Source organism: Carlito syrichta, unplaced genomic scaffold (assembly GCF_000164805.1).
Source record: "Carlito syrichta isolate Samal-C Ts95f unplaced genomic scaffold, Tarsius_syrichta-2.0.1 Scaffold277477, whole genome shotgun sequence".
Classification (NCBI taxonomy): domain Eukaryota; kingdom Metazoa; phylum Chordata; class Mammalia; order Primates; family Tarsiidae; genus Carlito; species Carlito syrichta.
The window spans coordinates 7,049-30,313 of record NW_007221573.1 but is presented as its reverse complement, the minus strand read 5'-3'; the positions used below and the strand labels follow the sequence as shown (position 1 = coordinate 30,313).

The 23,265-nt window shown below is 38.4% G+C and overlaps 1 protein-coding gene across 5 annotated transcripts in view; it reads right to left on the bottom strand.

Annotated features, from left to right (window-relative positions):
• The window catches only part of LOC103254375 (dystonin), a 133,534-nt gene extending 111,765 nt beyond the window's left edge, over positions 1 to 21,769 (bottom strand). For all 5 annotated transcript variants that reach the window (XM_021709718.1, XM_008052466.1, XM_008052468.2 and 2 more), the window contains exons 1-8: positions 21,621 to 21,769; positions 19,815 to 20,048; positions 19,087 to 19,353; positions 14,683 to 15,228; positions 13,415 to 13,591; positions 6,482 to 6,605; positions 1,105 to 1,313; positions 171 to 488 (exon numbers count right to left, since the gene is read on the bottom strand). In XM_021709718.1, coding sequence (XP_021565393.1) covers positions 171 to 488; positions 1,105 to 1,313; positions 6,482 to 6,605; positions 13,415 to 13,591; positions 14,683 to 15,228; positions 19,087 to 19,353; positions 19,815 to 20,033 — 1,860 coding nt within the window. In that variant the 5' untranslated portion in view covers positions 20,034 to 20,048; positions 21,621 to 21,769. The remainder of the gene's footprint in view (positions 1 to 170; positions 489 to 1,104; positions 1,314 to 6,481; positions 6,606 to 13,414; positions 13,592 to 14,682; positions 15,229 to 19,086; positions 19,354 to 19,814; positions 20,049 to 21,620) is intronic.
• Positions 21,770 to 23,265: the final 1,496 nt, after the last annotated feature.

Genomic DNA, 23,265 nt, shown 5'->3' with positions numbered 1-23,265 from the left:
AAGGAGAAGATAGAGTTTAAGATTTTTAAAGGAGAAAAACATAAATCTTTACTAATCCATAAGCAATTAAAATGATGATTGATAGTAATAATTCTGCCAGTAAGTGCATGAGTTTGTCTTAACTGTCAACCTACTTGACCTGCCTTGTGAGAGTATTCAGGAAGACATACCTGCATATACTGAGACAATTCAGTCACATCTTTTCCTGGCACATCTACCTCAGTAAGAGCCTGAGTTTTTGTTTCTAAAAACGTTTGAAGCTTTTCTGAGAGATTCTCAAACAATTCAACCTTGGTTTTTAGCTCTTCCATTTTGGCAAGTTTTTCTTTGTGCTTATAACTTGCTTCAGAAAACCGAACTGACAGGTCCTTCATTTTGGCTTGCAGCGAGGATGCAGTAGATGGGTCTGTTGTTTCCATAAATTTCTTCACCTTTTCGTTCATGGCATTTATGCTGCTCTGACGACCTGCAATATCCTGTTCCAACATCTGAAATAAACCAAATATGGCATGTGTTTTATAGTGATGTTTACAAATAATGGGACAAAAAAATTTTTTAAATGACTATCCACAGCATTATGAGCTTGAACAACCTGTGACTAAGAAGGTGAACAGCTGAAACTGAATGACAAGTTTGACTTGTCCCTTGAGGAATCCCATCACAAATCTCCTCCAGGAAGAGTGAGCAACAGCTGGCTAGCTGCCCTGTCTAAACGAGGTTCTCGGCCACCCCTAGGATCTAACGGAGCGCAGGGATTAGCCATGGTCCTAATTTTTAAAAGGCTAGACAACAACAAGATTGGTCTGATTAATCTGCTGTGCAGCTGGCTGAAGCCATGATAAACAAGGTAAGACTCGATGTGTGTATAAGCCCTCGATAATGAATAATATTCAAGAAAAGACCATAAAGCCCTTTCTATACTTCACAGGAAAATCGTTTACACACTTGATTTTGTGCAATAAAACATTTCCTGTTTTATTCAGGAAATGCCTCTTTTTGGTATCCTCAAATTGATCTTAAATCCACCTACACGTTGAGCTTATAAAACTGCTTTTTAAAAAACATAGTGGGTTTTTTTGTTGTTGTTTTTCTGAAATCACTTACCATGTTTTTACTGATGAGATCCTGAAGGGCAGCTGAGTTTAAGGGCACTTGACCTTGTTCTTTCAGAGAACTTTCCACGCTTCCCATCCAGTCCAGCATTTCATCCAAGCCGTCCTGCACGCTCAGGGAACGGGTCAGGGTTATCTGGAGCTTTTCATTTCGTTCACTGACAGATTTGGAAAGACCATCGTATCTCCCAACAATCTCATCTAATCCAAACAGAACAGAAAGTGTTAGCCACAAAGTTCTCTTGGCCTGATTCCTTTTCAAAAACACACCAAGGTGAATCATCACATTTCCACACAAAAATTTTAAAAAGAAAAAAAGTTTAACTGATAAATTCATAATGTATAATCAGAACATCACCTAAAACCTTAAAGGATAAAGAAAGACAAGAGCCCAGTGAAAAATGACAAACAAAATCTTTAAAAAATAAAAGTTAATAAGTATATAATCTGCATTTGAAAACAGATTTTTTAGATGCATATACATTTGAATTGTCCCAGAGTGATAAAAGAGCGGTCCAAACAGCAAACTTTTGGAGTAAATACTGGTTCTCAATCTGACATTTCCTATTAGTCACACTTACAAATAATCATTGAGGGGGAAGAGTGACAGTCATATATAGCTATTCTCAATACAAGATGCAGTTATAATGGTTTATAGAGAATTAACTTTTACATATAAAAATTATCTCTCTTTCTTCCCCCCTCAAACAAGCATATGTTAAGCCTTTGTCATCCTTCACAACCTAAGCAAAGTACTCAAGTGCACATAAACTGGCAGAGGCAAGTGAATTAAGAAAATAGAGAACACAACATCAATAAGCATAACTGATCTCAAACCAGGCAAAGTGGGGACCAAAGGGAGGCCCAAACTTTACCTGTATGATAACCACTTGTATACCTAATTCTGAGTTGTACCCCACATCTTAAAAAAAAAAAAGAAAATAGACAACAATGAAAATACACCCAAAGTGAGATTATGCTTTGCAAATATACACAAATAGAATTTATTTAAAAGTTTAATAGCAGACAAAAGGGGAAAATAAACTTAACAGGTTTACCTATCTCACATGAGATACATTTTACTTTCAATTTTAAAGATTTAAGATTCTGAAAAATCCTTTCTGGCCTAGTTTTCATGTGACTATAGTTCTACATTTTAACAGCCTACATTCTATATTGTAGACAAATGAGAAGTTCAAAGAGCAATGGTTTTTTTTGAGCTGGAGTCTCATTCTGTCACCCAGGCTGGAGTGCAGTGGCACACTCATGGCCACCGCAGTCTCGACCTCAGCCTTCCAAGTAGCTGTAACTACAGGTGCATGCTACTATATCTGGTTTTTTTTTTTATTATTATTATTTATTGTAGAGACGAGGTCTCACCCATATCGCCCAGGTTGGTCTTGAACCCCTGGGCTGAGGTAATCCTCTTGCCTCAGCCTCCCAAAGGGCTGGGATTACAAGCTGAGCCACTGCGCCAAATGGTTTTTAACATATTCGTTTATTTCTCTCTGGAAAACAATGTTTTTAATCCTGAATTTGATTTATCACTACTGTCCAGGAATTTGAAAAGTATTTTAATTATTTCTGAATGCTTTAGGCTGATACATTGCAGAATGCTTCTGTAGAAGAAAGCTGTGACCTGAAACATCTCTATTAAACGAAATATATTACATGCTTTTTTTTTTGGCCCATGAAATATAAACCACATAATAAAACAATCTTTCTTTTTTATTGGTCTCATGCTACATCATAAGAAACAACTGGACAAATTTTCACTGGGTTGAGAGGTTAAGTTTAGATGATTTAAAGAGAAAATCATGCGCCTCTTACTAAAGCACAACGAAGCCTATACAAATGCCGAGTGGGAGGGAGAGACTGCATTTAATATACACCAAGATGCCAAGGACAACAAGCAGCGGCTTCAAATTTTGAAAGTCACAAAAGCAGACGCTCTGAACCTCAGCTTGGAGATTGGCAGGTTAGTGGCTTCAAAATTGCGAAACTCTGCATCAACTGGGTGACACTGGAGATCTGTTCATCCACCATGATTGGCTTCCCAAGGAAAGCCAATTATTTGCATATAATTAACACATTTTGAGTACTACTGTTTGCCACAGACTAAATGTCTATATCCCCCCAAAATCCATATGTTGAAGTCTAAGCCCCAGTGTGATGGCATTGTAGGAGAGACCTCTGGAAGATGTGATATTATGATCTAAGAAGAAATTTGGCCTCTGACTGTGGTTCTTGACATAGAACTCCTAAAACCCCTGTGATTGCCTCAGAAATTGGGACATCAGGAAAATCTTTTGTTCTGACATAAGGTCTTTGGCTCCAGTTCCTGACACAGAGCTCCTAAGAACTTTGTGAGTTCCTGAGTGATAGAGGAGTATCTGACACTGCTCCTAAATCCCTTGAAAAGTCAAGGGTGACAGGAGCATCTTTTTTTGAATAAGGTGACGCTTGGTGTGTTTCAAGATGGACAGTTTCAAGATGGAGGTATGGAGGAAATGGTTGCCAAAGGAACCAACCATGTGATTAGATAGTTGGAACTTACAGTCTCATCCCGTAGACCTCCAAGGAGGGGAGAGGGGCTGATGGTTGAGTTGACATCAATGGCCAGTGATGTAATCTATCATGCCCAGGTAATAAAGCTTCTATCAAAACCCACAAGGACTGGGTTCAGGGAACTTCCAGACAACTGGACATGTGGAGGTTTCTGGAGGGTGGCATGCCCAGAGAGAGTATGGAAGTCCCACATCCCTTTCTCTGTCTCTCACCCTATGCATTTCTTTCATCTATCTGTTCATAAGTATCCTCTGTAATATCCTTTATAATAAATGGGTAGATACAAGGAAAGTTTTTCCCTGAGTTCTGTGAGCCACTCTAGCAAATTAACTGAACCCGAGGAGGGTCATGGAACCCAGACTTATAACTGTTTCATCTGAAGTACAGGTCATAATTTGGGACTTATGATTGGCATCTAAAGTGGGGGTAGTTTTGTGAGACTGAGCCCTTAACCTGTGGGGTCTGATGCAAACTCTAAGTAGACAGTATCAGAATTAAATTGAATTATAGGACACTCAGTTGGTACCTGCTAGAGAACCTGCATGGTATACAGGGGGAAATCTCCACACATTTGGTCACAGAAGTGTTCTGTGTTGAGTTGAATGATCTGTGAGAATGAGCAAAACACTAAGGTTTTTCACATCTCTCTGTGGATTTAATTAGGTCATGAGGGTAGAGAACTTGTGAGTGGTATTAGTGCCCTTATAAGAAAAAAGTAAGAGAGATAATCTCTCTCTCTACCACTCTTTACTAGCAAGATAGGGACTATCTATAAGGCAGGTAGAAGGCTCTCACCAGGATATTGATGACACTGGTACCCTGATCTTGGACTTCCAGTCTCCAGAGCAATGAGAAATAAATGCTTGTTGTTTAAGCCACCCAGTCTATGGTATTTTTGTTACAGCAGCCCAAACTAAGACACTGTTTATTCTGTAATTCTCAGTGACAAAATATTGTCACTGAAATCTTGATGTTAGTAACTAAAATTTTTTTAGAAAAAGGAAAGCAAAGTCTACTATAAGAACATTATTTTTAAAGGCCATTGGTTTTCTTAGAGGTTGGAAAGACCTTTGAGAAACTCTTCTATATCTTAAATACAGTTTTACATATTCCTAGAAAATTATGCCACAGAGACGTTTTAAAGTATTAAAATAAAGTAGAAAATTAATTTTAAATAACTAAAAATGAAACTTTGTACACTTAACAATGAGGAAAATGTCAAAGTACCTCTTCAAATAACAGAAATACAAGTAAGGTAGTCTTTTTTTCTCCTTCAAAACCCTACACTCTAGTCCTCACAGCAGTGGTCTCCAATGTGGATATACAAAATGGTACATTGGGAGAGAGGAACAAGATGTTAGAACTTCTATTTGTATCTTCATCTTATGATTTAAAATATGATATTTTTTAAATAGCACACATAATATACTATAGTAACATGTATATAATTTATATTAATAAATATATCTGCATATATTCAGGTGCAAGTTAAAAAACCACTTTTGATGGGATGCATAATTTAAAAAGTTTGGATATAAGAATGAAAAAAGAGTTTCCCTTATATAGAGTGCCTAAAAGCAAAATTCCATCCATTTAAAGTTTCTACTCATGTTTTTAACTCAAGTTCTAATTGGGGTGAAACATATGTCCAGTTATCTGCTGTGGAAAGTTTTTGCTTCTCACATTCACACACAGAAATATAAAATAACCTCAATCCACACATTAAATATTGTGAAAAGCAGCAAAATTAAACCAAAAAATACATACAACAAGACAGTTTAAAAAATCATTGGTAATTCATTGTGCATTTGGTATAAAATAAATATTGTGGAAACAAAGAGTAATACATAGTAGCTCATCTATCAAGAAGAAATATTAATATTAATGTACATTCATCTAACACAGAAGAAATACATTAATGTAAAAGGGCACAAAAGTACTACTGCAACTGTACCCAAGTTTCTAGTGTCACTGAAGAATTGGAGTAACTGGAACCCTTAGTTTGAGTGAAGCCACTCAAATACTTTCAGAACACAGAGAAGTGGAAACACGGTTTTAAAGCACATCTCTCAACCTCTTACACTCATGATTAATAAAAATCCTGAGTCTATTATTTGTCCCGAGGTTGAAAGTCTACCTCTGCCCAGTCCCATTAATTACCCATCATTCAAGAGAATTTTGTAAAGTTCTATATCCTGCATTGGACATTACATAAAGAGTTTCTGTTATATTTTCTAAATATAAAACTAAATTTTAAATGTACTTTTTTTCAAGCTACACAGCCTCTACCCCTAAGATTGTAATATACTTTCCAAAGAAGTCATGCCTTTTCCCAGATTCAGGAACACCATTCCACAGAGAAAGAACACAAGTAACACAATATATATTTTTAATTTTAATTTTAATTTTTTTGAGTTGGAGTCTCACTCTGTCACCCAGACTGAAGTGCAGTGGCCGCTCCTGGCCACCACAGCCTCGACCTGCCGGGCTCCAGTGATCCTTCCACCTCAGCCTTCCAAGTAGCTGGAACTACAGGCGCGAACTACCACGCCTGGCTAATGTTTTGATTTGATTTATTGTAGAGATGAGGTCTCGCCAAGTTGCCCAGGCAGGTCTCGAACCCACGGGCTCAGGCAATCCACTCACCTCGGCCTCTCAAAGTGCGGGATTACAGGCTGAGCCACCAAGCCCGGCCTAACACAATATATAAATGGTGGATATTTTTCATCATTTCTATTAGAATACCTTTATTGAGAATTTTCCTGTGAGATGAAAAAGAAGCCAATGAATGAATATCTTACCAAGTGTTTTCTGGATGTCATTCTTGGCTGGAAGTAGAGTCCCTCTGGCATCTAAAAGCACTTCTGCTGTTTTTTTCAGTTTCTCTACGGCAACCTGCTGACTTGATATCTGTCCTTGCAGAGCCTGTAGGATTAAATGCATTTCAATTACACTCAGTAGGACTAAACAATAGATTTCTAATACAAAAAAAAAAATGATTTATAATGTGATAAAGTTAAACTTGGCAGAGTACATTTCATCACCATAAACTTATTCCAGAGTACTTAGAGTAAGACCAGTTATAAAGCAGCATTAGCAAAAAATCAGCTAGTCTGGATAATGCAAACTCAGTGTCGGAATAAACCCTGAACATATGTTCCTAATAATTTGCCTGGTTTCTGATCTTACAACCCTCCAACTTTAGTCTGAATTCCACCTTAATCCCCACTTCCAGGCTTTGTATAATCACCAAACTATCACCAAAACAAAACAAAACAAAAAAACCTTTGGGACCATTTCTAACTCCAAGTAAACAGTTAATTAAGGATGTCCATATCAGTAGATCCTAAATCAATAGCGAGCCATGTTTATTCCTGGTAATTCAACAGAAGTTACTGAACATCTAACAAATTCAAAAAGTCTTGCTACATTTTGTAAAAACATAAAAATAAAAACAGACACAAAGCTTCCTCTCAGGGATATTATAGTCTGAGGCAGGAAGTGATAGGTGCCAAAGATGAGTTAAGAAAAAGTGCTACTGGAAGTTAAAAGGAAGAAAAACTGGGCAGGGAAATGAGGGTCACCTTGATGGTAGTGGCACTGAGATGGACCCTGAGGAATACACGGATTTAGGAGGACATTTTCCTGTAGAACAAGCAGAAGACAAAGATGGGGACAGAAAAATCACAGAAGAGATAGTTCCTTCCAGTTTGAGAATGTGTATGGATGAATAAACAGAAACAGGACTGGCAAGGACTCAAATGTCAGGCTGAATTTACATTTTACTTCACAGCAATTAGTTAGTGATTCAAGGCTTTTGAGTAAGGTGTTGACATGTTCAGCATTTCCCTTTGGAAAGCTAAATTCGTAGCACTGCATGAGAAAAATTCAGTAGGAAAGAAATAAATCAGAGAAACCATCGAGGTCAGCTTGGGCAGTAACAAAGCAGAGAGAACTACTGAGGACTAAGGACTATCCCACTTCTCAGTCTGTCTGCAATGAAAAAGTAGACTTAGTTACAGAGTTGGTAGAGTTCAAAGGACTTGGTAACAGTATCCAAAGCTGTGTTGCCCGCTGTGGTAGCCACTAACTACATGTAGCTTCTAAAATTTAAATTAGTTGAAATAAAGAATGAAATAAAAAATGCTATCCCTCAGTGGCATTAGCCACGTTTCAAGTGGCCACATGTGACTAGTGGTGGCCATATTGGATAGAGCAGATTCTAAATCATGTAATCACAGAATGTTCTGTCAGACAGCACTGCTCAAAAGGTTGGGAAGAAAGGACGAGAAAAGTATCCAAAGATTTTGAGCCTAGGTAATTAGCAGAATTTATAAACAAAAGTGAGAGCAAACTTATTGGAATTCATGATTTCAGAGTGCTTTTAGGACCCTCCTTTAGAAGGCAACAGCAAAGCTGGAAACAGAGGAGACTCTAGACACAAGCTGGAACTAGACATAAAGAATTGGAAGTCAAGAAACAAGACGGAACTGCTGAAGGGAAAGTCAGAAACCCCAGAGAAGGAACTTACAAAGAACCATAGAGGCTATTTACATTTACGTGCTGGGAAGAGGAAAAAGAGACAGAACAAATGTGACCAGGAAGGTGGAAGAGGGCCCAGAATAAATCTGTCCCCAAAGCTCAAAGGAAGAGAGAAAGTGGAAAAGGTTAACAGTGTCAATTGCTTCAGAAAGGATCATGTAAACCAAAAGACTAATGAGTCCTTGAATTTACTGGCTAGAGGTCCCTGCAGGCCTCTAAGTGAACAGACGTGGTTCAACAAAAGGAATGAATAGCGAGAGCCATAGACAAAGTTTCCGGACGCTTGGCCCTGCGTTCTTAAGACCTTTGACAGTTCTCTGCCAAAGTGGGTTGCCTGGCCACACAGACCCCATGCTTGACTTTAATGTCATTTAAGGGACTCCAGCTCCTCTGCTCTTGCATTTGGATTTCAAAGTCCCATCTGTCCAGCTGTAAATGAACTCACCCCTGGCTGTGGGCCCAGGTATCCAACTGTCTCTGAATGTTTCCATCTGGGTGTACAGAGTCACCTCAGACTCTAAAAGGCTGAATCTGAACTCATCAACTCATTCCCCATACCTGTACTTTTTCTTAGAGTTGTCTCTAATTGCCCAAGTAATAAACTGGAGGCCCCTCCTAGACTCCATCCTCTCCAAGACTTCTTTTCCATATGCAAAACAAGAACCAAGCCTTGGCTATTTTATCTGCTTCATATTTTCTTGTGTTTCAGCTTTTTTTGGTCTTAGTTGGGCTGTCACTCTGCTGTTCAGGCTGGAATGCAGTGGCACAATCATAGTTCACTGCAGCCTCGGCCTCCTGAGCTCAGGTAATCCTTCTGCTTCAATCTCCCAAAGTAGCTTAGGACTACAGTTGCGTCACACCATGCCTGACTAATTTTTAAAATTATTTTTTGTAGAGATTAAGTCTTGCTATGATGCCCAGGCTGGTCTCGAACTCCTGGGCTCAAGTGATCCTCCCATTTCGGCCTCCCAAAGTGCTATGATTATAGGCATGAGCCACCATGCCTGGCCCACACATACTTTTGAAAGCTGACTTTTCCTATGTATTTCTGCATCACTGCAGGATAATCTCTTACTCAGAGTATTGAACAAAGACTCCTAACTGTGCCCCTGCCTCTGATCACTTCTCTAATATACTTCCCAAAGTGTTTTATCTAAAATACATAGCTGAACGTATGTCACTCCCCTGTTTAAAATTTTTAGTAGCTCTCCTTGATAAAAAAAAAGGTCCAATGAAAGTGATTCCCTAATTCTATCTTCTATCTCATCTTTGTCTACTTCCTGTTCCAGAAATGGCCAACATCATAGCTATTGCTTAGCTATTTACTTACGCTGGACTCAATGCCTTAACATCTCTACATATCAGCCTTTTCAGGCAACCTGCCCCATCCTGAACCTGGCTCTTATTCAGCCTTTAATACTCACCTGGAAAACATTCCTCACTCCTTGGGTATGCTCCTCAGGAGTTCCCATGAATACTGTGACATTATCAGATTTATCTTTCTCTTTGATCATACTATAGCCTTCTTGAGAACTAGGAATTCATCCTACTCAGCTCTCTATTACTAGTGTCTAGACCTGTGATTGACACATAGCAGGCTCCAATCAAATTTTCTAGGATAAATGAATGATTAAGTAAACAAATGAGGATATCAAGGTGCAATACCTGAAAAGGTTCTCTTCTATTTCAGTCTTACTTATTGTTGTTGTTGTTTAAAATAAGTGTCTAAAGCTAATGGCAAAAATTTCCTCAACTAATGTTTATAATCCAAGAAATTGTAATGACATACAGGGAGCCCATGCATATGTCAAAAGGCCCACCAAATTTTGGCCTACACTGGATCTAAAATACAAGCTCGTACAGGTGTTTCAAGAGGGCAAAGAATCCTCATCAGAGTGGATCTGTTTGGGACATTCTCCCAGAGGTTTCATTACAGAAAGTGTAAAAAATCCCTCAAGACATAAACTGTACCTGTAACCAGACTGAACTCTAGGCCACAGGGCCAGCTTCTTATACCACATGGTTATTTGAGAGACAAAATAAAGTGAGGGGCATCCTGCCTAAATTTTTTTTAGAATATGAATTCAGCAAGGGCAGGGTTTTAACATTTGTGCCTTCACTTCACAAAACCCAGAACACAATTGTTTACTGCATGAATAAATACACGTAAAAATTATCAAGGTTCCATAAAAACCGCCAACGCCAAAGATGGCCCTGCCTACTAGCCTAAAACTTAGAAATGAATAGGAAGCAACTCTTTTCTTTTTTTACAGATAAGAATACCTTTTTTTCTTTTTAGTTGATATATAATAACTGTACATATTTAGGAAATGTAGAATAGTATTTCTGTATATGTATACAATGTGTAATGATCAAATCAGAATAATTAGGACATTCATCAAACATTTATTAATTTCTTTGTGTTGGAAGCATTTTAAATCCTCTCTTCTAGCTTTTTGAACACAGACAATAAAATACTGTTAGCTATATTCATCCTACAGTATTTATAGAACACTAGAACTTATTCCTCCTATCTAACTGTAATTTGTATCCACTAACAAACCTCTCTCTATCCTCTGCTCCCTCTCCTTCCGAACTCTTCTTTTTAAAACCCATGCCTTTACCCTCCCTAATTATAGTCAAGAGAGCTAATAGTTTTTAATTCCTACCAAGTACTGAATTGTAATTTAACAACCATAGTGGTTTACAGTGTTACTTTGGAACAAAACTGCAAATTAAGGTATTCAGATGGGTACCTTATATAATGAATAGATTTCAATGAAATTGAAACATGAAATAATCTGACAGGAAATACTGCAAGACTATGACCTTGGTCCCTTTGCCTGGACCAGAAAAGGATGGCGTCTCTAAAGCTATGGGCACTCATCCAGCTCATAAAAGTTTCCTGACTTAACACCATCCCAGAGATCAGTGGAAGCCTGGATGGTCAATGTCATCAGTCAACACAATCTGGTCCCAGGCCTGGTTCCAAAGCCAGGCCACTAGCCTGGCCCCAAGATTCTGTTGATTATGCTTCTTATGAGGCTAAAATCTTGATTTATCCACTGATTTCCCTGAAAGGGGATCATGAGGAATATCAGACTGTTGATAACGTGGTTAACAGTTCTTTGAATACTAATGCTAATAATAACGTGTATTAGACAGAAATATTTCAAGTGAATTAATTGGGTGCCCCCAAATTACATTTATTATACAGTAGAATGGAAGTAAAAGATAGCATGTTAAATGTAGAAAAGACTAACTTTTTTTGTAGTAGTCTTATGTGTTTATATTATTGCTAAAGGAAAAGTAATGGTAAAAATTTTTTTAATAAAAATAAGAGAAATGGAAGCTACCTAATCCTCATAAAAATCTATTCTTGATACATTCTAAGATGTTTTGTGAGAAAAAATATGTATACATGTTAGGAATATCTGAATTATACGTTTAATTTTTAAATTTATGCTGTAACTAATTGGAATTCTTTCTTCTTTCAGATATCTCTCTCCTCTTCATATTTCTTTAATTGCCTTGGGACTAGAGAAGTCTTCTTCTGCAGTATTTACTAAAGACATTCTTCTGCCTTAAAATTAATCCACTTATCTGTTTAATTCAAAAGCCATAGCATTCTTTAAAGTTTTTCTTTTTTTCCTCTAGTTATAAGAAAATTACTTTTATACAGGATATAATCTGTTTCCTAATATAGATCTAATTTAAAATGCATTATTTCTATTTTATTTATTTATTACATTTTAAAATAGTCAACTTCCTAATTAAATGTAACATAGGCATTCTTATTCCTTTAAACTATTGAAATTTCCTACTGAAATAATAACCTTCATGTCACAGTATCTCCTCTGCGCCACCACATATATTATCCTTGAATACATAATCAAGTGGGAACTGAAAAGTTAATTAAGATAGATCTGTTCTTATACTTGTGGAAGATAAAAAGAAAAATAAAAACAAAAGACAAAAAACCAGTACTGAAAATGCACACCAGAAGGAAGGAGGCAACCCCTGGGAAGGCTGCATCAATCTGGGAAGCTGACCTGGCTTGGGACATCTCTCTGGTGTCCACTGAAGGGCTGGGTAGGAAGCCATGCCCTCCACCCTCTCTACCTGCTCACTCTCTTCTGTCCTCCTCCCATCCTATGCTTCCTTCTCTCTTATGAGCGTCTCGCTGCTTGGCCTTCACCTGCCACATTTCACCCCAGGTAGAACGACTTTCTTCTAGCCAGAAGTTGTCAGTCTCAGGCAAGTCCTATATTTAAGCTTGCCCGGTAGGGTACCTGTTTTCCTCATTAGCAGCACAGTGATGCATAGATAGCGCTCTGTATCTAAGCAGTGAAATACTGAAAGGCAGTTGTTTAGCTGGCAATACCGTGATTATACTCTAGCTACGGCACCTGCTGTTATTCACCTGCTCAAAGGAATCATAGAGCTATAAAATGCAACCTTCAAACTTAAAATGATTGGCCATGTTGAATAAAATATTTTATAAGTTTTCTCCCCTTACTTTATAATTTCATAATATGCTTTAAAAACAGATTCGAGACTCGCTGCCACTGGGGGCATGACTGAGATTCCCACAGTTAGGCAATTTTGACATTGAGCCTGCATTGCTGAAAGAGTAATGACTTTTTCAGAACTGTGCTAGTTAATATCTGAAGTTTGTGTCTCTATGTATATGAAGATACTCAACAGGGACCCCCAAATATGGCCCCCAAATATGACATTCCTTTTTCTTCCACCTGTCCATTCTTAGACAAATGTAAGGAGTACCTACTTTGGGCCAGGTACTGTTTTAGGTACTGGGAATACAGTAACAAACAAAACAGACAAAAACACCTGTCCTCACAGAGTTTGATTCTAAAAGAGGAGAAAAACAATGAACAAAATAAGTAGGTATAAAGAAAAATAATTGAGCTGGACGATACTGGGTCTTGTTTGGGGGGTAGGGAGTAGAATGCAGGTAACACATCATAACAGCAATGTCAAAATTAAATAAACTGTGGAGAAACAGAGTTTTAACTCCCTCTCCTTCTGGAGGGAGGAGTATACTTTTCACATCATTTGTTCACCTGCTCCAGATGAAACTGTCACAAAGTGTGAGATGATAGAATCCTTTCAGTAAGACTACAGAAGGACTAGGTATCTCTCTCTCTCTCTCTGTCCCCCCCCCCTTTTACCTTGGTCTCCTCTAACTGCCTTTGCAGATTTTTGGGGTCCACAGCAATAGGTTCAGATAAGTGTTTTCTCGCTGTGGCCTCACAGGCTTGGAGTCCAGAAAGAAGTCCACAGGAAGCATCTTCATAGTGTTGATATTTATCCACCAAGTCCTTAAGATTATTTCCAAGAACGTTGCACTGAAAACCAAAAGAGAAAAGGGGTGAGAGATTAAAACCCACTATTTTCATATGCATCAAGTAACCTTAGGACCTATGAACTATGTGACTTAGGAAAAAACAAAACAGACTTTATCCAAAGATAATGTAAACTCTGTAGGGCTAATCTTTCTCCTTTATCTGAGGAAGCATTCGCTAAGAAACCCAAAAGTAACCATAACATGAGGGGGACAGTTCTAGGCTTATACCAATTCAAAAACATATTTATAAGGGCTGGGTCTTAATTCAGAATTAAGAATAAAGATGTCAAGCATTAGAGGAAGAAGATCTACCAGAGCATATTCTCAAAGGATTTTACACATGGTGGAGTCTGTGGTCATACCACCCTGCATGCGCCTGATCTTGTCTGATCTTGGAATCTTAGCAGGTTGGGCCTGGTTAGTGCTTGGATGGGAGATGTGTACTTGATGGAAAGGCTTTAAAGGTCTTAATAAATTATTTCTATTGGTTGACAGCAGGTCAACAGTCTACATTAGAATGAAACAAAGTCCAAGAGCCAACGATGGTCATCAAATCATTTATGCAATTTGGCAAGTCTGTTTACCTTGCATTGCAAACAAGGAAATATTTCTTAGATTTTGTTTTAAAGAAAACACTTTTACTTGTCCAAAAAGTAAAGAAAGAAAGAAGTCTGTTAGTCGTTAAGTATTAAAGTAATATAATGATCAAATATATCTGCAAGGCAAAAACTTACAATATTTGTGAAGAGAATAATCTGAGATGAATCTTCAGTTCCCAAGCTTATCACAATTTCGCTCTTTGCTCAACTTTACAAGATACGCTCTTTGCTCAACTTTGCTCAGAGGCAACACCTCAACGCCATCTGGCGGTCATATTGTATTAGAGCGTTTCAGAGCTGGGCTTTCTGGAAATCACGCTCTCAAAACTAACTTTAAGCTCCTAAGCTTTAAACACATTTTAAAGAAGTAAAGTAGGTAGCTAGGATGGGCTTCTTAGGTTTCTTGCTCTAGTTCCACAACAAAAGTTAAGGGACAGAGTAAAAAATAACATCACCGATTCATCTTTCTCTTAAAAAATAAAACTAGAATTACCTTAGAGTAGAGAGACCTGAACCGATCCGTAGCATGATCCAATTTGCTCTGCACTTCTCTGTGGGTCACAGAAGTGTCAATGTTATCCTTGTCAACCTTGCCAGCCTCTCTCTTGCTGCAAGATTTAGCAGCTTCTAACACCCTGCTGCCAGAAATTGTGATGTATCTCAAGTCGCCTTTGTGAGAAATAACGTCTTCCGAGAAGCTCTTCTGCCTCTTCAACTTGGTCATTAAACCGTCGAAGTCATCTGCTCCTGCCTCCAGGTTCTCTAGTTCCTGTTCTGACTGTTGGAGCCAGTTCTGAAACTCGGTGTAGTCAGCATCAAACTTCTCCAATTCTTCCTGCAGAGAGTGCGTTAACTTCACCTTCTTCTCCGATTCGGCCAGTGCGGTTTCATAATGCGCTTTCAGCTCCTTCATGTTCTTTTGTAGTTTCTCTTTCTCCTCTGGAGAGAGGTAGTGACCCTGTTTCTCAAGCAGCACTTGTGCAGACTGAGTGGCTAGGATGACTGCTTGGTGCTGAGAGATGATCTTCTCGTGTTGGGCCTACATGAAAACAAACTGACTGTAACCTTCCAGCAGTCATGGGATTACTAACACAAGGCTGCAGGGCCTCTGTGGCCTTAGGACCCACAGTCTTCACCTGCAAGGGCACAACTTGTTTCTTATCCCTCTTTTCAAGTTATGCCATATTCCCCCTTTCGCTAGTGGATTTTAGAATAGCAAGAGCTATATTATAAGCACACTCATCTTATTTTTAAGGAATCTCTCTAGAAAATACTTAGATTTAAAAAAAAATCACATAGGACAAACACCATTTTTGAGAAGTTTGGGAAAATGTTAACAGATTTCTACTCCAATTCTAAAACAAGCATCCATACGCTGATCACATTTTATTCACTCCCCAAAGTGGATCCTTAAGGTCTTTACCTAATGATCCTCACCACTCCTCAAAGAGGATCACTAACGTCTTTACCTAATTACTGGGCAAAAAGGTACAGGGTACAACATTTTTATTAGGGAATGACCTTGGAAACAAGAAAAAAAAATTTGTAATTGTAAAGCTGTAAAAACATTTCAATACTTTTTAAGCAAGAACGCTGAAAATTCAGAGAAGCCCAGCAAAAGTTAAAGGGACAAAAAAAAAAAAAAAAAGAAAACTGGAGCTACTTCACTTCACTGGACCTATTTCCTGAATGTGAAAAGGGAGACAATAACTCCTGCACATCACAGGTTTGTTGTAAGGAGTACATGAAACCACATACGTAGAGAACGTCCCACAGAGAGCCTGGCACGTGCCAGGGATTCAAATTCTCTCTGCAAGCAGGAAGGCAGAGCTGTTTGCAAGTAAGTTGCAAACAGGTCACAGGTATGCAGAGCTCCAGATCCCCTCAGCCTCTCAGGCAGCAGGTAGGCTTCACGGGGCTGGAGTCCTCTTCCCTCCAGCCATAAGCATCTTCTCCAACTCCTCCTAATATGCCGTAGAAATGTGCCAAAAAGGATAATAATCCTTTAGGGCAATTTTCTACATCTCTTATAATGGCTCCCATGGAGTCATGACCCAATCCCATTACCTCAGAGCCCCTTCTACTACCGCCAGCCTCTTTGCTGCTCCCACTCCACCTTGGCAGACACTGAAGACCTTTTTTTCCTGTTTTTCTTTGTCTGGTATGCTCTTTCATCAGAGATCTGCTTGGTTAATCCCTTGTCTCCTTTAACTCCCATTTAAACACTGAAAAATGATCCCCTCACACTCAACCACCCTTACCCAGCTTCTTACTTCTCTCCCTCAGCACCATGACCTTCCAACATACAACGCAGTAATCATCTGCTATATCTCCCTCACCTCCTGGAATGCAAGCACCAAGACAGGGAATTTATTCTGCTCACTGGGGAATCCCAAGTACCTAGAACAGGGCTGACACACATGGGATGGGCAAAAATAACTGTATGTTATGAGGTGAAAGGGACTCAGCAGCACTGTTGTAGGACCACCGTTCACCGATAAGTCTGATCCAGGTTCACTCACATTGGTATCCTCCCTGTCTATAACAATGCCAGCCACACTGCAGGCATGTGGTCAATATTTTGGACTACATAACTTTTCTCCCACAGCCTGTGTCTTTGGTGTTTGAATGATATTCACACGCTACCCTCCAGGAGGGTCTTGCACATGATAGGATGGATAGACATATAGGATACCATATATGTTATCAGAGCCATCCACTTCCTTTTACAGATGAGGAAACTCAGGCTAAAGGAGAATGGCTTGGCCCGGGACAAGGAGTGCAACCACCGAGAACTTGAACTCCTGGGTTCAGGCCTCTGGCCCTTTCTCCACTCCACAAGGAGATTAGAACGTTTGAAAGCACACTCAGATCCCCATATTCTTAGAGGCAAAAAGACCAGATGTGAAATATCATCCTGTGGCTAAAACTAAGGAATTTCCTATGTGACATCTTTATGTTTAAGTTCACTGGTGTTTTTCACTACTTTGGGCAAGTTACTAACCTGTCCTGACTTCTTTGTAACTGACTCATAAAGTTCCTTCAGGAATTCATTAAACTTTTCATTTTAAGAGGAACTATTTTCATAATTATATCCTATAGTAGCCCCCTGAACTTGTGCACGGTAAATACTCCCACTACTCCCACTCTTCTACAGACTTAATTTATATTTTCTATAACAATCTCACAGAGAGCATCTTATTCCAAGATTCCAAAGATAAAAAATAGGAGGAAAATAAACAGAACTGTGACAGTTCCTAAAGTCTAGTCATCCAACTTCCAAAAGCCAAATGGTGAAATAAAATGATCAATTATGTGATACTTTAAAGATGGTTGCATAGGCCAAGCATGGTAGCTCCACACCTGTAAGCCCAGAACTTTGGGAGGCCAAAGCAGGAGGATTGCTTAAGCCCAGGAGTTTGAGACCAGCCTAGGCAACATAGCAAGATCCCGTCTCTCCAAAAAGCATTTAAAAATTAGCCGAGAGTGGTGGGTGTTACACGCCTGTAGTTCCAGCTACCCAGAAGGCTGAAGCAGAAGGATCATCTGAGCCTAGGAGTTTGAGACTGTGATGAGCCATGATTATGCCACTGTTCTCCAGCCTGTGCAACAGAGTGAGACTCTGACTCAAAAAAGAAAAAAAAAAGATTCTATAAAAGTTCCCTTTGCTCCCATAGCAGTATTAATGTTAGCTTTAATTTTCATCATGAGCTACGCTCGGTGGCTCAGCCTGTAATCCCGTGCCTTTGGGAGGCTGAGGTGAGTGGATTGCCTGAGCCCGCGGGTTCGAGACCCACCTGGGCAGGAAGACCTCATCTCTACAATAAATTTTAAAAATGAGCCAGGCGTGGTAGCACACGCCTGTAATTCTGGCTACTCAGAAGGCTGAGGCGGAAGGATCACCGGAACCCAGCAGGTCGAGGCTGCAGTGGCCAGGAGCAGCAACTACACTCCAGTCTGGGTAACAGAGTGAGACTCCAACTCAAAAAAAAAAATTTTCATCATGAAGTGAATTTTCAGAAGTGCTTTTTATATCTCTTCTCAGTATTAGATTTTACTATTAGGGGAACTGAACCCTGGAAGAACTTGAGTTCAAGATTGCATAACAAGCTAGTCTTCAAAAATGAATTCGAGTGTAGCAGAGTGACTGAGCACATGGCCTAGTTTTAAGTTCAAATTCCATCTCATACTTGATGTGTAACTTGGATAAGCTACTTGCACTCAAAGCTACAGTTTCCTCATCTGTAAAATAAAAACAACCTTAAAGAATAATTGGGAAGTTAAGACAGAAAGAGCTTAGAAGACTGCCTGGCCCACTCTAATTGCTACAAATGTTAACTGCTACTGTGTTTTAAATTAATTCCTTATAATTCTGTTTGACTTACATGGAGAATGCCACATCTGATGATTTATTATTATTTTGTTTTGTTCTGTTTTTTCTTGAGACAGAGTCTCACTCTGTATTCCAGTGCAGTTGCATGAATCCGGCTCACTGCAGCCTGCTTCTGGGCTCAAGACATCCTTCCGCCTCAGTCTCCCAAGTATATGGAACTCACACACCACCATGCCCAGCTAACTTTTGTATTTTTTGTAAAGACGAGGTCTTACTATGTTGCCCAGCTAGTCTCAAACTCCTGGGCTCAAGCGATTATCCTGCCTTGGCCTCCCAAAGTACTGGGATTACAGGTATGAGCCACTGCACCTGGTCTGTTCATTATTTTTTGACTTGCTTAGAACTTTCACAATAATTTATATTTGTCAAAATGATGAACCTAGACAAAAGGGAACTTTACTTCCTTTGGTCATTAAGACTTGAAAAGATACATCATGTACTAGGTTGTTTCTTCTTTATTGGCCTGGAAATAGAATTTAACACGATCATGTTTACACAACACACCTTAACTTTCTGGTACTGCTGGTTCAGATTCTCCTGAGTGGTTCCAACGCGCCCATCCACATCAGTCTCCAACAGGTTGCCGTTAACTTCGTCCTCTTCTCCGATCTCCGACTTGCCATCGCCTTCTTGAAAATGCATTCCATTCTGTTCAATTACCTGTTTGAGTTTCGTCCCTGCCCTTTCTGAGTCTTGGTCCACATTTGACAACCAATCCAGAAGGTTTTCTATCTTGGTTTTGCTTTCTTCCAGCTGCTTCACGGCTGCAACCTGTGCAGGGAAAGACCACAGGAGGTATTCTGAACATGAGCCCAGACATGGTTTTAAGATATTTCAAAAGCAAAAATTTAGGTCATTTTAAATTCAAATGAGGATACTAAAAACTGACACACATTGAAAACTTAACACATTGAAATTAAACCTTAGAGCAATAGGCAGTTACCTGGAAGCTTTCACTGTTCTTAAAAATACTACAAAATTTTAACTGTAATTGACAAGTGATCACACATTTCACAAGCAGATCATCTCGCAACTCGGTTTAAATTTTAGGAAAAAGATAAGCAAAGCCAACTTTTCAAACCTTTTGTAGCATTTGGTCAAATATCCACCTGGAACCTAGGTGCTAGCTAATAATTGCTCACTACGACCTGATGTCACTCAATAAATCAAGAAGCTGTTAAATGTGTAATTTTTTTACTTAGCAGTAATGTACCACATATCTGAATAAAGACCTTTTCAGTTTCTTCCTTGATTGCTGTTGTCATAACTTTATCCAGCTCCTTTTTTGACTGTTCTGCCTTTAAGTTAAGTTGTTCACACTTTATCTTAGCTTCAGTAAGTTTCTGCTCAATCAAAGCCTTATCTTCTCGTGACAGCTTTTCACCATTCTCCTTTAAAAAGTTCTCCGTGTTTTTCACTATTTCTGCCAATGCCTGTGCACTTCCTTGCATATCTTTCTGTAATTCCTTAGAACACAAAAGAAAAAAAGATTTTGTTAAATTATTACCTATTTAACTTTTCCAGAGTTGAAATTTTAAAAGAGGGACTGAGCAGAGAGTCTAGCACGTGAAGTTTGAAAAAAACATATTAAATATGTTAATTTAACTTGGTTTATTCAATATAATTTGAAATCTCAAACAGCATTAAAGAAAAGCACAAATTTTCATGTTTAACAAAAGAATGTAGTCTGTGAAACATTGAAAACACTGAAGTTCTCAAGCACATAATCTAAACAAATTTGTACACACCAATTGTTTCATATGATGGGAGTATATTTACAAAGGCTTGTAAATACACAATAATATTTACTGTTTCTAAACTTTTATTTTCAAATATATATCTACTATACAAGATAAAAACAAAGTAGTTCAGTGAACTAAGATACTTCCCTGCTGAACTCCAGATTCTATAATATGTAACGTTTGCTTCTTTGCTCTGACTGCTGGAAAGCTCAAGATCTTTCTTCAGTAGTTAGAGTTGTCTTCTGTCTAGACTGTCTGTATGCAAGTTTTCCTCTTCTTTTCCTCCATTTCAAGCATTTTCATTCTCTATATTGTACTATATTTGAGTTTTAATATTATTTTTCTCCACACTTTATTTTTAACCCTTCTCAAATTTCTCTGAGAAGAACGTGAATGAAAAGAAATACTACTTAATGAGCCATTACTGTGTAACACTAACTATGCTAGTGACTTAATATGCAATATTTACTTAAATTTTATAATAATGTAGAAATGAAAGTCTGGCCAATGAAGAAACTGAGGTTCAGAGAAATCAAATTATATAGCTAACAATGTCATGAGTCTAGAGTTTGAACCAAGAGCTATCTGGTCACAAGGAGAATATTCTCTCCTGACACCAAAATAAAGATACTTTTGTCATTTTAATTTTTTTCACTTTCCTTCAATAAAAAGGAACAGGGTCCTGAACATCTGTCACAATACTGCAGGAGGGGGATTGGCAGTACTGGGACACTGTCGTGGGGTAGGGAGGCACATAACATCACTAAGGGTACCTGATCCTAAATCAGGGGAAGTGAGAACCAGTTGGAAGTCCAAACTTCACCTGCACGTAGACCACTTATGAATGTAATCCTGACTTGTACCCCACATCTTTATAATAAAATAAACAAAAAAAGGAACAAATCACAGAGAAAGACATAAGGAATAAGATGGGGCTAAGAGAAAGAAAGAACACAAACTGGTGGCTATTTCCCCTGATTTGCAAATGAGTAGGTGGCCTTAAATGGATCCAAATTTTAATTTACCACACCAGGTATTTCAATGATCACATTTCCTTTACATCTCCTCCACTCGATATCTCTCACCAAATGTCAAGAAAATTACATGGCTTGCTTGAAGCTGGGAATCTCACTTTTAGTATAAAGTTTAAAGCTCAAGCCTGGGCATCTAGATACGCCTTGCTTCTGAAAAGCTGACACTATTGGGGTATTTTTTTTTTAGTAATCCTAACTGCCTTCCAAATGACAGTAATCAAACCTAACATCAATAGAGAGCTGTAGATACACTAAGTTCTACCTCTTGCTTGGACTGGTATTTCTTTAACTCAACGGTGCCATCTCCGATCACGAAGGCTTCTTGGTGACCAATTAGGCGGTTTTCAGTTTGGGTGAGGAGATCACATATCCCTTGGAGTTTCTCTTTATATTCTTGCTGACGCTCTGCTACAATCTAAAGTGGAGAATACAATAAACATCTTAAATGTGTGATAGCTCCCTGTCAAAACACATTTTTCAAGTTTCCTCTAATAAGTTTTTATAAGTATGCTGTAAACATGGTAGCAAGTGGGGTACAAACTGAGCAAGGTGAGACAGAGAGTATGAGCATGTCCATATACAAGGAAAGAGATCATGTTTAGATGAAACCGCTCAACAGAATACTGGCCATGCATATGTGTAAGAGACGGAACTTCTGACCGACAGGAAGAAACATCCCGTTTTCTTAAGCTCTTGAAACCTGCAACACACATAATTAATTCTGCAAAAGGACATCAAAAGAAAAGTTAGTCGTGATGTGTAGGTTAACATATTTGACGTGTGTATATAGGTTATCATGCTAGAGATAACGCCTGGTGCTTCAAGAAATAATAAAAGGAATACTGCATGCAATATTTTTACTTGGTCACTATGTCTAGTTGCATTCCCACATCTTGGCTATTAGATATAGCACTCTAATACAATCCATTAAATCTTCTAAAAGTTTAATAAGTCAGTACCAATTATGAGCATCTTTCATTTTCTTATTATATACACACAAATTATTCATCCTATAGTAATAGATCATGTTTACTAAGAGCCTAACAAATGCCAGACATGGTACTAAGTGTTTTATGTTCATTGTTTTATCAATGTTCACCATACTACTAAGTAAACACTATTACTATTTCCAAACCAATCAGAAACCTGAAGTCAAGTGACTTTGTCTTAAGTCATAGAATGCCTGGAGAGTGCAGCTAGGATGTAAAGTCATGCATTGAACTGCTGTGTGTATCACCTCCCAGAGGAAAAAGAAACTCTTAACCTTTTTTAGCTGTATGTCCATCAATTTATTTCTCAAAATTTCTGAGTGAATGCATAATTTCTACTCTAAGTGGGAAAAGGAATCAAGACTCTCACCTGAAATAAGTATTTTAGGGAATCATAAAAATTAAAATCAACTAAATTATAGCATCATTATAGAAAAAGGTATTGATATACACTGCAGTCTCTATGCTATATCTTGTCCATTAATGCCTTTTCAGAAAATCTTTCCTATCGTGCTATAATCCCTGGGTATCTGCATGATGATTTCATACTAAAAACAAAGAATTCCAACCCCACAAAGAAAGGCAAACCTTCTGATCATCAAGATCTTGTTCTAGATGTAACTGAGTCTCTAAACGTTCCACCTGGGTAGTTACTGATTCCTGGACATCAAGAAAGCACTTCTGAGTTGTATTCAAGAGCCTCAGCAGTTGTCTGTTTTGGTTGGGAGACAGATCTTGTGCGTATTCAGAAATGAAGAACTGCACATCAAAGGCAGTAGTCTCCAGCTGCATTTTGGTATGTCCAAGGTCTTTCAATACATTCTGTGAACAAAGTAGTACATGTTACCAATAGAGGGCTAAGTCATGATAAAGTTTATATGAACAGTAATATTTATTTTTAAAACATGATTCCACCAG